Genomic DNA, 14,784 nt, shown 5'->3' on the forward strand with positions numbered 1-14,784 from the left:
GCTCCTTCCTCCTTGTTCGTTTGGAAGGAGAACCTATATGAAGAAAGAAAGACATAGTCTGTAACCAATGCTCTTTAAGATTAACTCAATCATTCAGCAGAAATTTGTGTTGCAGTACAACTAGCAACTTGCAAGCGCATTACATAACTATTGAGGCCAGTATCTATCTAACCTCACACTTCTTCATCCTTGCTCTAACATTAGTGGGAGTTTAAGGAACAAATTCTACGAGCACTGTGGACTTCCATTGGAGTCGACTATGAAAGTACACCAGTCTTATTCTTCTTCTTATCTCTTGTTTTGGAAAATTGGTACGTTATTTTCTGCAAGCCGGCATAATGCCAGCGCAGTAAACTTGCACCCGAGAAAAAGAGACGCACGCCATGAGGAGTGACCTAGACTTGCGTTGCCGTTGCGTTACTGTACCCGTCCAGTACATGCAGGTGGTGAAGCTCTTACTTTTCTATTACGGGTGGCACTGAGAATACTCTGTTACAACTCAAGGGCTACTGCTTAATTAATTTAACTTTCACCCTACAGTGGAAATGAGTACTAGAAATGGAAAATTGAAGAAGATAAATAATCTGATTATCTACCACTTCACATGGGATGTTTTTGCTTATATATGGGATGACTTTAGGTGCTTTGCTTTTTATTGAGTGACCAGTGATACATCCACACATGAATGACTGAGTACTACTAAACTTATTAAGAGAGGTAGGGAGTGGCCACCATAATAACCGGATCTATGCAGTGCTTGCAATACAAACTACTGCTACTATTTATGGTAGTATTTGGACAAAATTAAAAGTTCTTTTCCTTGCCTTTCCTACACTGGAACGGACGTGCGGGTGCAGTGTTACATGCTCTTCAAAGTTACACTTAGTTCATCCACTGACCGTCTACTCTCTCTAGATCATGGGTACTCACAAACTTTCTCTCAGGGGCTACATTTACAGTGTAGTTTGGGGCCGAGGGCCGCACTGGTGGGGGCGGAGTCAGATGGGGTGGGGCTAAAGCAAAACGATAACTTGTGACCATGAGGTTGCACACAGGTCCCTGCAGCAGATGCCCTCATCCACTGAGCCACCAGACCCAGCATTTACATACATCTCTCTCCCTCCTGCTCTCCCTCCTGCCCTCCCTCCATCTCTCTCTCCCTCCTGCCCTCCCTCTCCCTCCCCCTCTGTCATCTCACTGTGTGTGTGTCTATCTGTGTCAGCCTTCAGCCCGGGTTGAGACCGCTTCCTCAACGCGCACACACAGACAGCCACACCAAAGTACTTAACAGGTCTTTAAAAGACCATTAACATATTATTGAGGCTTTGTTTGTTTTAGCGCCCCTGCTTCTCCACCCTGACAATCACTGCTTGCCCGGCCCCACAGAGCAGAGGCTTTGTTCTATTTCACCTCTTTGTGGCCTTGCATCTCCACTCTGCTCTGTGGGGGCCGGGAGAGCAGTGATTGTCAGAGTGGAGATGCAGGGGCGTTAACAGGTGAAATACAAAAAAGCCTCTGCTCTGTGGGGGCCGGGGGAGCAGTGATTGTCTGCAAGGTCTGCGCACCGCCAAGGAAGGCTTGCCGGGCCACCACCGGCCCGCGGGCCGTACTAGGAGTACCCCTGCTCTAGATACACATATGCTATCTAAGAGTCAGATAGTAGCATGATCCAGGTATATGGACACATACAGTTTCTGTGTCACCCACCCAGGCTGTTGTCCTTCCACCCATCATTGCTTCATCATTCACCCAGCCATGCATCTCATATTCTTGCCTTCCCAGCTAGTCTTCAATCTCAATAAGTAAGGAATATATAAGAGCTTACCTCTGGCCGCCACCACCACCGTCTCAACTCTCACAGCCGCCGCCGCCGCCTCCTTCCCTGAAGAATCGCCCTCCGCCTCCGTGTCGAGCACCACCACCTCCACACTGGCCCCGCCACCAGATGTTCCACCTACAAAGTACATTTAAGAATGTTAGAATAAAGCACTCACTAGTCACTAGTATTTGGTCTAGGAATGAAGACATGTGAAAACAATGTAATTTGTGACTGTCTACGTTAAAGTTAAAAAAAAGTCCCTTTTTCCAGGGAAGGTTGTCTTGCTGCACTTTTTGGCACAACTGATGAAGGCTGTTTTTTTAACACGCACCATTTTTCTCCACACAGACAGAAGATGGACTTTAACAACAAGATCAAGTTGAAACCAGGTGAGAGCTCAGCTCGACCACAAGAAATGTCTTCAATTAATCGTCAGCACTAACCACTTTTCCATTATCAGTTAAACGTTTAGTTTTATTATGACTTCATTTTAATAAATGTGTTTACTTTTAATAAAGCTTTTAAACTTAAATACAATCTGTGTTTTTTGGTCCAGACTAGAGTGACTGAGCGAAAGGTTTTGCAATTTTTGCAAGCATGAGTCCAGATAGAACACTTCAAAAGACATTATGGACAATCCCAGAGGACTGCACTAAGTTGATAGAGCTATTGCTGACTAGAATCATGGGAGTTTCGCCAACCGTGCAATCTTAGTTAGCTACACAGACAGACTAATAAGAATAATCTAGTAATACCACAGGGAGTCATAGTAGAGGCAGGATAAGAATTTAGATACAGTCTACAAGAAGAGCAAAGACAATTTTGAAAAAAGTCAAATGAGGAACGCTAGGAAAAATAGGTACTAGTCTAAAATGAAAACTTACTGGGGCCAGCAGAGGAGCCCTCGCCTGCCCGATCCTGGCCCTGTTGAACAGCATCCGCCGCCTGCTGCTCCTGTGTCCTCCTCTCGCCCCTGGGGGGAGCTGACGTACAACATGAAAGAAAGAACAGAAAACATGGATGATTGTTGCTTGTCAATGTCAACCAAATCAAACATTTCAAAAGAACAATAACAAAATATTTCCGCGAAATTATATTGATTATGGTTACTTTTCATTTATTTGCGGACCTGTGACTTCGAAAGTCACGTAACTCACTAAACAAAGTACTGAAACGTTCACCTAGGACTGGCAGGCAGCAGTCCGCAGGCAAGACGCAAAGTGACAGACAAACTCCATTGTGATTTCAGGCAGATCAGTGACAACACTAACAGTTGCCTGCTACATTACCAGTCATTTAAATAGTCAAACTATCAATCCACCGCCACTATTTTTCTTATTGTCAGGGTTACAAAGGAAGGGGCAGATTTAAGCCCTTGCGGCTCTTTTGCGCCGTTCTTGCGTGACTTTTGTGACGCAGCAGCTAAACAAAAAAGGGCGCCATGGTGCGGCGTATAATATTATAACAACGTGACGCATTTGGGAGATGCATCCCGTTATAAAGCCCTGCGCCATCAGGGGGCGTTCCGGCGCAAGGGAGGGCATTCCTGCGCTGGAACACATCCTAATAGTGGCTGAGGGAAATCTACAAAATATCAATCAGTCACCTTTAGGACAATGATGCGTCACACAAACCCTGCACCTGCTTGAAGCAGACGTACGGCTTGACCCAGCATTAGGGAGATAGGGTACCCCAGAGCATTGATGGAGCTGCGCCATTGTTGCGACGCAACTCCAGCAGTAAAGCTTCGGTGACGTTTTGGGCCCATGGTGCGCTGCATTGCAAATACGGCGCACCATGTTTGGTGGTGGTAGCGGGCCGCACAATTAATGGCGCATCCCTGCTACTTTGCAGGGATGCGACGGTAATTGCAATTCTGCCCCTTAGGGGCATACTTACTTACGCGTTCTGGCGCATCTCCAGAGATGCGCCAGATCAAATGCGTCACGCAAAACTACCCTTGCGACACGGCAGATGTGCCTCATTTACAATGCGGCGCGCCCTGGCGCAAGGGTAGGCACTTGCGTGACGCATCTCGTCACGTAAGAGCGGCGCATCGCTGGAGTCACGTCGCCAACGCAATGCAACTCCAGTAATGCTCAGGGCCACCCAATACTTAACATGCTGTGTCAGTCCTTTCGCCTGCTTCGAGCAGACATAAGGAATTGAATTGACGTAGCAGCGTCGCAGAAGTGCCTGCGTTAAATCTTGTACATTTCACGCAGGCAATTTTGCGAGGCGCACAGCCGCTGGACCGCCCACCCTGCGTACTAGGAACGCACCCATTGTGGTGCAGGCCCATGGCTTTATAACGTGACGCATCTCCCTAGATGCGTCATGCTGTAAATGACTCGCAGGGATGCGGCACGTTTACGCCGCTGTTGCGTCACGCAAGGCAACGTAAACGTGGCGCAAGGGGCTTGTAAATGTAATCTGCCCCCTAGTGTCTAGCATTACGCAGTTCTGTAAAGTACACTCATACATAATAGTTACTCAGGCCAATGAGACCATGAAATAGAAAACAAATAAGCATAGTAGCAACGCCACTGAGAAGGAGAGCAGTGCACCTGAAATGCACAGAAGATTTTGAAATATAATTTAACTACAATGTAATCGTCATCAGCGGCATTATTGGCTTGCTCCATGTAAAAAACAAATATTTGCAATACAACAACACAGAGCAGGAGAAAACATCATAGTAGTGAGTGATTAAATGGCTACTACTACTCACCAAGCCCGGGGATCTCCAAGCCGAGCTGGTCCAGCAGGTCGCGCTCGCGGTCCAGGAGGTCCGTCCAGCGATGGGTGACCTGGCTGTAGGTGTGCTGGACCCCGTAGAGGTGGGATATGGCCCAGCACACCTTCTCCCACCGCTTCCGGCGCTCCCGCATGTTGTAGCCGCCGGCCGCGATCCTGCCGCCTCCCGCGATGGTCCTGGGCAGGCGGCGCTGGACGAAGTAGACCAGCGCGCCCACTTCCTCCGGGCTGAATATCTCCCGTCGCGTCACCTGCTCCCCCCTCAATCTCCCGCATGCTGTCCTGCCACTGGGTCCAGCACTACTCCCCGCCGCCGCTGCGGCCCTCAAGTGCCTGGGCAGCTTCACGGCGCCTGGCTTGACCATGGTCTGGGCAGGTAAGGTAGGAAGAAGTAGAAAATTAAGAAAGAATAGGATAGGGAAGAAGAAAAGAAAAGAGTTTAAAAAAGTAGTTTAAAAGTAAAGAAAAGTAGCAGAAAAGACAAAAATATACAGCTAGGAAAAGAGAGGGATAGATAAGAAGCAAAATCGTAAAAAAAAAACTGAAAACAAGCAAAGGATGGCAAAGATACCAAGAGGATTAAACACCATGCCCAGACACAGGAAATGAATGAAAAACAAGATGGCCGGCGCCCGTTCACGAGCGCGAAAGAAAGTTCGCGCAAGATTTTCCTCGCGATCTCGTGCGAACCTGTAGATTTCCCGCGCGATCTCGTGCGAACCTCTACTCGCAATGCGCTTACTGCGCGAGATTATACATAGCGGGCGGAAACGGAAATACGTCACGGAAACAAAATGGCCGCGCCCGTACTCGACCTTGGGGTAAATTCGCGTGTTGCGCTGCAAGCGGCTCGCGAATACTGCAAAAAAACTCGCGAAACAACAAGCCGCAAAAAAATAAAATGCTCATTCGCACGAATTGGCGGCTTCCGCGGTCGGTTTCGCACGACGCCGCGCCCCGCGAATAGCGCGAAAAAAACCGAAAAACGATTTCAGCAAAAGCAAAAGCAATGAGCAGGTGCAAAAGGTCAACCTCATGATTTGTAACGATTCTTTGTAGTGCTTCCTGAGGGGGCCCTCCAGAATTCGGTTGCCTGCTTGCAACTATTTTGTGTGACCCTGCTCTGACCTTAACTGTATGCCACAAAGGTCCTGATTTACAGCTAAAGGAGCAGACAAGCAGGTGCCAGGCTGGAACTTTAAATTCTTTCAGTGACACATTAATTAGCCCCTAATTCATTATTGTCAGTTGGGGCAGGGCAGGTGTTGTTAATAAACTAACCCCAAATTAATTCATGTCAGTTCAAGCAGGGCAGGTGGGCTTGCTTTTCCCCTCCATCTTCTACAGTGATGATGAACCAGAGGGTGGCATTGATGTAACAGAGGGTGGCATGGGTCAAAGAGAGGGTGCCAGTGGTAAAACAGAGGGTGCTGGGAGGCTGTGATGATGAACCAGACGTAGAAACAACATAGTCGCGACCGTTGCGAGCCGACAAGTAAGTTCGCAATTGCGAACTAGTACCAAATCCTCGCGAACTGGCAGAAACAATTGCGAACACACAAAAAAAAAAAAATCCGCAAATTCGCGGGAATTCGCGGATTTTGCGGATTGCGAGTTCGCAAATCCGCAAATTCGCGGATTTCCAATCCGCAAAATCCGCTCATGTCTAGTTTTCAGTGGACTGGAGTTTGAGCCCTGGTCACGCATCAGTCGCAATCACTTGCGGGGCGAACCACGAAAGCCACGACATTAACCCGTGCTTAATCCTGCATCGCTTGGCACAAAACGCAGTCAGGCCTAACTTTGAGGCAATGACCAATGTATTTATGCAGCAAACAAGCAGTAATAAGGTAAAAACACAACACAAGAAAAACCCAAATCTCATTTAGAGAAATAGAGTAACTTTTAATAATGTATTTAACACCAGAGCAACGCAAATCCAGTCAGTAGGAGCAGAGTTATGAACTTGCCAGCACAAGCACTTAAACACTCACTCACTCACTCTCTCGCTCACTCACTCTCTCGCTCACTCACTCTCTCACTCACTCACTCACTCACTCACTCGCTCACTCTCTCACTCGCTCACTCTCTCACTCACTCACTCACTCACTCACTCACTCACTCTCTCACTCTCTCACTCGCTCACTCTCTCTCTCACTCACTCACTCTCTCGCTCACTCACTCTCTCGCTCACTCACTCTCTCACTCACTCACTCTCTCACTCTCTCACTCGCTCACTCTCTCACTCACTCACTCACTCACTCACTCACTCACTCACTCACTCACTCTCTCACTCTCTCACTCGCTCACTCTTTCTCTCACTCACTCACTCTCTCGCTCACTCACTCTCTCACTCACTCACTCTCTCACTCACTCACTCACTCACTCTCTCTCTCACTCTCTCACTCACTCTCTCACTCACTCACTCACTCACTCTCTCACTCACTCACTCAATCACCCACTCACTCACTCGCTCACTCGCTCACTCACTCACTCACTCATATAATCACTCAGACACCTACTCACATACCCACAAAGCCACTCACTCACTCAAACAGCCACTCACACATACAATCACTCTCAGATAACATAACATTTAATAACATAAAATACCATAACATAGCATAACATAACAATACATACCATAATGTAGCATACCATAACGTAACGTAACGGTGCTTTCCAGCTTTTACCTAGTTTTTAGTGTTTGCTCCTTTCTTTCCCCCATATTTCTGAATTCTTTCTCCTAGTTTTGCCTTGTTTTTACCGCTTTCTCCTTCCTCTCCCTGTTTTTCTGAGTGCTTTCTCCTGCTTTTGCCTATTTTTTAACTGTTGTCTCCTTCCTCCCCCCATTTGTCTTCACCACTATTGCCCTGCCAAACACCAAAAAATGCAATTCCACAAGAGAAAGGATCAGTGTCCTGGTGTTTGCCTTGAAGGATGGATTCTCAAGCAGTCATTTCTCTCTCTTGGTGGCAGACAGAAGAGTTGCTGAAGATGGACTAGCCTCCATCGGATCTTTCATCCTCTCTTCAGACATTAGCTGCTGTTCCATCCCAGCTCCAAGATGCTTGTGGATCAACAGAGTTCCAAAGCCACATTTCTTCAGTTGCCCCTACTCAGCTCCTTTTAGCACAAAGTACAAGTCACATATTTCTTCATTTTTATCTCCTCGTGGAAGGGTGAAACACGTCTACAAAATGGACTCTGTTGCCAACCTGGAAACCCCAGTAATCGCAGCTTCCATTTCTACTTCTTCCTGCTCTTCTTAAGTCTTCTCCTCTCCTGTTCACCTTCTCTCAAAGCCGGAGAGAAAGTATAAAACGTTTTGGGGCTTCAAAAAAACAAAACTATAGCAAAGGAAACATAACGGCTCGTTATTTGCAAAACTGTTTAAGTGCAAAGAGGCCATGTGTTGGATCAGATGTCCTCCCACTATTTTGAGGAGTATATTTACATGTCCTGGAACCCATCAGACATATGCAATGGTCAGTGAGGTAGTGTCATCCTCCTCAAAACAAAAAGTAGTTGGCCTGGCCGAAACCTAAATTACACTGATGTAATCTGTGAAAGTTCTGGAGTTTCCTCCAATGCCTGAAAGAATAACTTTTCCAAATTCCCCTTTTTTATGCCACTTCAGCAAGATTCGCAGTAAAACATTATCCTAACTGCTTCATCTGTGGTTAAAATGCAGCATAAATGTATGGGAACAAAAGAATGTGGTTGGTGTTCGCAGTGCTTTTCAGAGAGTTTTGTAATACCAATGCTTAGTTATTATTATCATGGACCCAAAAGGTGCCAGGACATTAGCAGAGGGGATGGTTTGGTGTACAGCAGGCGCCATCTTGGACTAGTTGAGAGCTGGTGGCCCGGTGCAGGAGCACCTGATGAATGACACAGAGGGGTGTGCTAAATATGGGGTAAGCCAAGCAGGCTGGTTCAAAGTTTGACAACTGGAACATGGATACAAGCCCAGAAGCAGTGAGTTCCTTACCATGGGAATGGGGTACACAAGGCTGTAACCTGTTGAGGTCTATATGGGGTGCACATAGATGAGGTCAGTTCCCCAGTCAGGCTGTTTAAGGCTGGCTGCTGAAGAGGGCTTCCTTGTAACCAATATCTGATTAAAAACAAGATGAGGCTGCACAGGAACAGAACACACCCAGAGTTTAAGAAGCACAATGCACTTTAAATAAAGGGCAACATTTGGACTTACCTTGTCGAAGCAGAAGAGATTGAGCCATCCACAAAGGTTGATTTTTTGAGAGCTGATGCAAAAAATGTCGCTTTTTTTCAACCTTTTCTGTGCATACAAGACTCCGACCGCGAGAGCAGCTGGCAAGGAAGGCGGGACTGCAATCGTGATAAGCAATATGGCCAAAGTCACTGTTTCACCTGCAAGAGCCTAAGGAAAGAAGTGTTATTTAGTATGGATGGCTGTACTCCAGGCCCTATACATGGCCACTAAGAAGCAAATCTTGGATCATTGTAATGATAATTATCACAATTAGTGATGCACTAAAGAAACTAAGGCCTAACTGAGGTTTGTTTTTTTGGTTTTTTTTGCAATTTTATATAGCGCGAACTAGACCTGAACCGAACATCAGAGCGCTTTACATAGCACCAGTTGCGTTACATGACGACACACATTCATTTTAGGCCCAGGGAGATGAAGTGATTTGCCCGGAATCACAGGAGGTTTTTGGCGTCGTTACCGAGACTCGAACCCGGATCCCCAGGTCCGAGGTCGAGCGCCCCAGCCGTCCGGCCCGTGACTAATGTGGTTTCCCATATTTACGAGAGTTTATGCTGGAAATATGTACTTGCCTTAAATAGTGCCATGTGATACCGTTGTTTGTACTGGTGTCAATTTTGTTGTGAGGGCTTCACATAAAGCAGCCTGCGCCTCTCTCCAGTCAAATTGTATCAGACAAAGGCAAAGGAGAAAGATAGTGGCAAGAATATACTTTCAACTGTTCAAGTTGGAAAAACATGACTGAAGTGATATAAAAAAAAACGTGCTTGTCGGCCACCCCAGATGAGACACAGCAACAGAGTATGTAGAGTTTAAATAAAATGTTGCATGAGTTGAAGTGGGATGTTACTAAAACGTTATGCACGTTTAGGGAACATCAGCATTTTGATCAGTGCATTGTGATCTGCAAGGGAAAGCGGGAGTTCCACCCATCCACAGTGGAGTGGTGTGGCTCACTGGTTAGAGGCGGCAGACCCAGGAGCAGAGGTCGTCCCGGGACCAGGGTTCAATTCCCGACGCGGCAGGGTTGTGAACCAGGGTCAGCGGACTCGATAATTCTCGCCTCGGTGCCTACTCTAACCAGGGATCACACTTGGCAACTCTGGGCATTAGCTTGCCTCATCTCTACAACGGCCCCCCACATTCGCCGGGGATGCCTGGTTTCACCTTGGGGATACCCGATAGGCACCATCTCACAGGGACAGCCAGGACGGGTTCCCCAGCGGTCTACAGTGCCACGACGCCTCAGGGCAGCAGTGCGCTTTACAAGACCACATACATTACATCCATCCATTTGTTGTTCCAGCATCGTGGCAGCCGTACCATGGTTCTCAAGGATAACGACCTCTGGGTTCTGATGAATCCACACTCCCAGGTATGTAACAGACATGAGGGGAAATTCAGGTTCATGTGGAAGGGTACACTTAGTCAGTGACATCACTATAGATTTGGACCAGTTGTGTAGGCCGGAAAAACAACCAAAGTGGAAATACTCTCGTAGAACTGGCACTAGATAGTGCGAGGCTCGTGTATAAAGAGCAGCATGTCATCCGCATAAAGAAAAATGATGACCGGCCGGTGGTGGAAGTTGAGAGTGTGAGATTGCCTAATAGGGCAAGCTAGCGCTTCCAGCGTGAAGGCAAATAACAGTGGCGACAGTGGGCACCCCTGTCGGGTGCCCCTAGTGATCCGTATAGGGTCAGAGGTGTAGCCCTCCACTCGGAGGCGCACTATGGGCTCCGTACATAGAATTTCACCCAATTAACAAAGAGAGGTGAAAATTCCATCCGCTGTAACACATAGAAGAGATAATCCCATTCTATGGAATCGAACTCCTTTGCAGCGTCAAACATGACAGCCACTGCCGGCAATTCAGGATTAAGAGTGTGAAGCATAGCAAACAGTGTCTGCAAATTGTTGGAGGTAGATCGCTCCGGTATGAAACAAGACTGATCTGTTAAGACCAATTTTTGCATGAGTGGCTGAAGAAGGGTGGACAGAATCTTCGCCAGAATTTTTACATGCGTATTAATAATCGAAAGCGGCCTGTATGATTCACAGTGAGTGAGGGGGGGGTTTGTTCTTCTTAAGTAGTGTGGTACTGAGTGCCTCAGGGAGAGTCGGTGGCAACACCTCTAGATCATACGCTTCAGCATACATTTCTAATAAATAAGGGTACGTTCTTCTGCATAAGCGTTGTAAAATTCACTTGGGAACCCATCAGAACCCGGTGTTGTCTTGTTGGGTAAGGCATTGATCGACGCCCGAATATCTTCCACCGTGATCGGCTGAATAAGGTATTCTCTCTGACCCTCCGACAGCAATGCAATGGCTGTCTGTGAGAGATAGACGTTGAGGTCGGCAGTGTTAATTTTGCCTTGCGATGTGTACAGTGTTGCATAGAATTGCCGGAATTGGTCCGTAATGTCTGGGATTTTGTAGTGGTCCTGACCCGTGTCATCTGTGATGTTAGTAATTATCTCCCTGTCCATATGGTGCTTTATTTTGTGGCTAAGTGATACCCCGGCCTACCACCCTCCCCATACACACGAGCTACATGGCGCTTAGAGACATATCTCATCTCCTCCTCCGCTAGTTTTGCATCTGTCAGGCACATATTCGGGGTGCATACCCCGAATATGTGCCTTTAATATCTTTATTGGACTCTAGGGTCAACTTATACAAGTGCCCCGAATGGTGGCTTTGAATCCCTCCCAGAGCACCCCAGCGCTGTTCACAGATCCCTTGTTATGTGCAAAATATTGTGTGATGGCCTCTCAAATCGTCTTCGTGTATAGAGGGTCCAATAATGCTTCCGGATGGAATCGCCACGTGAAGGACCTGGGGACTGTGTGCGGGATAGAAAGGGTGAGGCAGACTGGACAGTGATATGATAAAGTGCGTGGAAGATTCCCTACCTCCGTTACCCAGTTCACTGCCTCCTCACTCACCAACCAGAAGTCAAGGCGAGATCAGCTGCCATACGCGGTGGAGATATGTGTGCCCTCTAATGTCACAGTATGTCTGTGACGCTAGATATCCATCAGTGCCAGGTCAACTTTTCCGTCTTTCATTACACAAGCCGCCCCAGGAGAGTGTCCCTCCCTGCCACTAAATTTATCTTTGGTTGGGTCCAAAAGTGCATTTAGACCCCCCCCAAGAGAACCACCACAGGCAGAAACTCACGTAGAGCAGCAAAAATATGCTCATAAAGTGCAGGGTCATCTCTGTTGGGGCCATAGGTGTTGACCTATTGTAACGATTCTACCCCTCAGCTTCCCATGTACGATGGCATTGCGTCCCTCAGTGTCAATATATGTTCAGACTGCAGTAAACGGGAGGCCTTTTTTGACAAGTGTGAGCACCCATGGCTATAGGAGGAGTAGGAATAAGCAAGGCAGTAACCAGCCCAGTGGTTCCCCACTAATCTATCGGTAGCCTGCGTCAGGTGTGTTTCTTGTATGAAGGCAATGCCAATCCCATGACGATCTAAATGGGCTATCACCTGGCAAATCTTCTATGGCTTGTTTAGCCCCCTTACGTTCCATGTTAAACAAGAGACGGACATTACGTTGTTATGTATAAGTACAGCAAAGTATTCTTCACGGGCTGATACTCTCTCTCGGCCTCCTGAACCACCACAGTGAAGTCAGGGTAGAAGGCAAGGACATTCCCCTGATGCGTGATGGAGCCTTCTCACGAGTCAATCCGAGCAAAGTGTCATGGTCCCTATAATTCAAAAGGCAGGCAATGATGGGGTACGGCGGCGCTCCAGGCAGTGGGCGGGCAGCCAGGGAACAACGGGCCCTTTCCACAATCAATACCGGGGATAAGTGTTCCACCCCAAATATCTCACGGAGGAGATTTTCCACATATGTTTCCAGGCGGCTAGTGTTCGTAGATTCTGGAAGGCCCGTAATGCGCATGTTGTTGCGACGCGATCTGGCTTCCAAGTACTCCTTACGGGCCTGTATGACTGCCAGCAACTTTTCCATGGATGTTGTTTTTGCTTAACCTGTTACAGTCCATCCTCTGCATCTGAAACGCGCGTCTCTGCTTCCCACAGGCGTTGTGTGTGCTTGTTCAATTTTTCGGACATATGATCCATGCGTAAATTCAAATGGTCAATCTTCCCATCCATGGACTGAAGACTAGCCTGGCCCGCAAGTAGGGTTTTGTCAATATTAGTAAGATGATCAGCCAGAGCGTCCGCTTTGGAATCAGAGGCAGCATGCTGAGAGGCCCGGCTGGTCTTACGTGGTTCAAACGTGAGACGCGGATGGCCGCGCTCGGATTTGCCCATGATGGTGCCCCCCTTCTGCAGTAGTAGGAGGTAGGACCGGACAGAAAAATAACTAATGAGAAAAGGAACCAAGATCCCATCCATCAGGCATTGCAAGGCAGGAGGTATGAAGAGACCGTGAATACAGAAAGGGGCTCAGAGCAGGCTGCAGCACTCAATATCCTCAAGATGGTATGCACCCTGAATATGTGCCTGACGGAGAGCACAGCCACATCGAAGGAGGGGGAGAGCGGCACAGCGCAGGTGTCCAGTAAAGTGGAGGCAGTATTGACAGACCACCCAACTCCAGGTAGGTGGAGAATCGCAAGTGGGGAGCAAAGCTGGGCAGCAATGTCTCTTAATTCAGGGCAAGTGAGTTCAAGGGCCTGCAGTTTTGCACATCATTGCCACCACAGAAGTGAGGGAGGAGGGGCGGGTAGCACACTAGGTCCACACCAGGCCAGCGCTTTGACTTGTCTCGCTGCAGGGGGGTTCTGCCTCAGCGGCACTACCAGGCCAGACCACCCTCATAGTCGCAGCGCTTCAATTGTCAGGAGGCCCAGAAGTAATGGGAAGTGCGAGCAGGTCATTGTCTTGTTATCAGCGGTGCTCCACGATCCACCGCCCAGGAACTATGCCGCTCTGAGTGCAGTTCATCAGAGGGCTTCGCCGGGTCAGTAGAGGATGACCTCTGCAGGAGTTCTGCAGCTTGGCACTCCATGTGGCAGCGGCCACAGCAATCCTCAGCCAGCAGGTAGGCCCGTGGCTCCAACACACTGGGGCCGCAACCTGCCCCATAGCACCGGACCACAGCCTTCCCACTGAGGCCCGATCGCTAGCTGCAACCAGAGGGGGGGACCCTGACTCCCACTTACACTCACCGGCAGGCCACGAGACAGAGACTCAAAGGCGGGCCACTCCCCCAGGTGCAATAAAATATGCAAATGGAGCCCACCAACCTCCAGCCCCCACCGCACAGCCCCCCGGTCGCAGGACAAGTGGCACAGCGCCCCCGCAGTGACCTCAGCCCACAGCCGGCGTCCCCTGTGGCCTACCTCAGTCGGCGCTGCAAGACCAGTCCCGGCCCGCCACTCTGCCGGCGCAGGCCCGGATCCTCACTCGACTCTTAACTGTACTGAAATCACCTCTGCTGCCAACAATCTTTGGCGTGAGCCCTCCACCGCATGTTTCCGCACAGCGTCTGTTCGTTTGGCCATGTTCTAAGCCAGAACACAACTGATATTTGGCAGATTATGGGCTCTGCCGGCGGAGCTGCTCTACAGAGCGGCCATCTTGGCGTGGGCCCCCTAGCACCCCCATTTTTTCCATGCTGCTTGACCCTCAGTTGTCTCTAACTCATGTGAATTGTTCCAAGTTTAACTCAAAGTCTTTCCTGAGCCAATGGGCTATTAGTATTTATGATAACTTGAGCACAAATGAATTAACCTCATACAGTTAAATGCCACATTGTGAAGGTTCAATACATTATCATTACCAATTTGAAGCAACCTCTCTCTATATGCACAGATCACAACCCTCCAGCAATAGGAAGACCCTTGTGGAACAAACAGGGCGTCCCTAGAACTCATAAAGATTTCTTGAACTCATCCATGTTGGCATCATCAGGCCACTCATTTTCACATTCTGCATTTTAACTGAACATGTGTTTAC

General features: G+C 48.3%; 1 protein-coding gene across 1 annotated transcript in view; it reads right to left on the minus strand.

Moving 5' to 3' along the window:
• Positions 1-14,784, minus strand: part of LOC147700477 (putative cation-transporting ATPase 13A4) — a 567,847-nt gene that overhangs the window by 390,996 nt on the left and 162,067 nt on the right. Inside the window, exon 12 of the mRNA XM_086928422.1 lies at positions 8,793-8,981. Within this exon, the coding sequence (XP_086784548.1) occupies positions 8,793-8,981 (189 nt within the window). The remainder of the gene's footprint in view (positions 1-8,792; positions 8,982-14,784) is intronic.

The sequence above is a fragment of the Lissotriton vulgaris genome, chromosome 7 (genome assembly GCF_964263255.1).
Source record: "Lissotriton vulgaris chromosome 7, aLisVul1.2, whole genome shotgun sequence".
Classification (NCBI taxonomy): Eukaryota; Metazoa; Chordata; class Amphibia; order Caudata; family Salamandridae; genus Lissotriton; species Lissotriton vulgaris.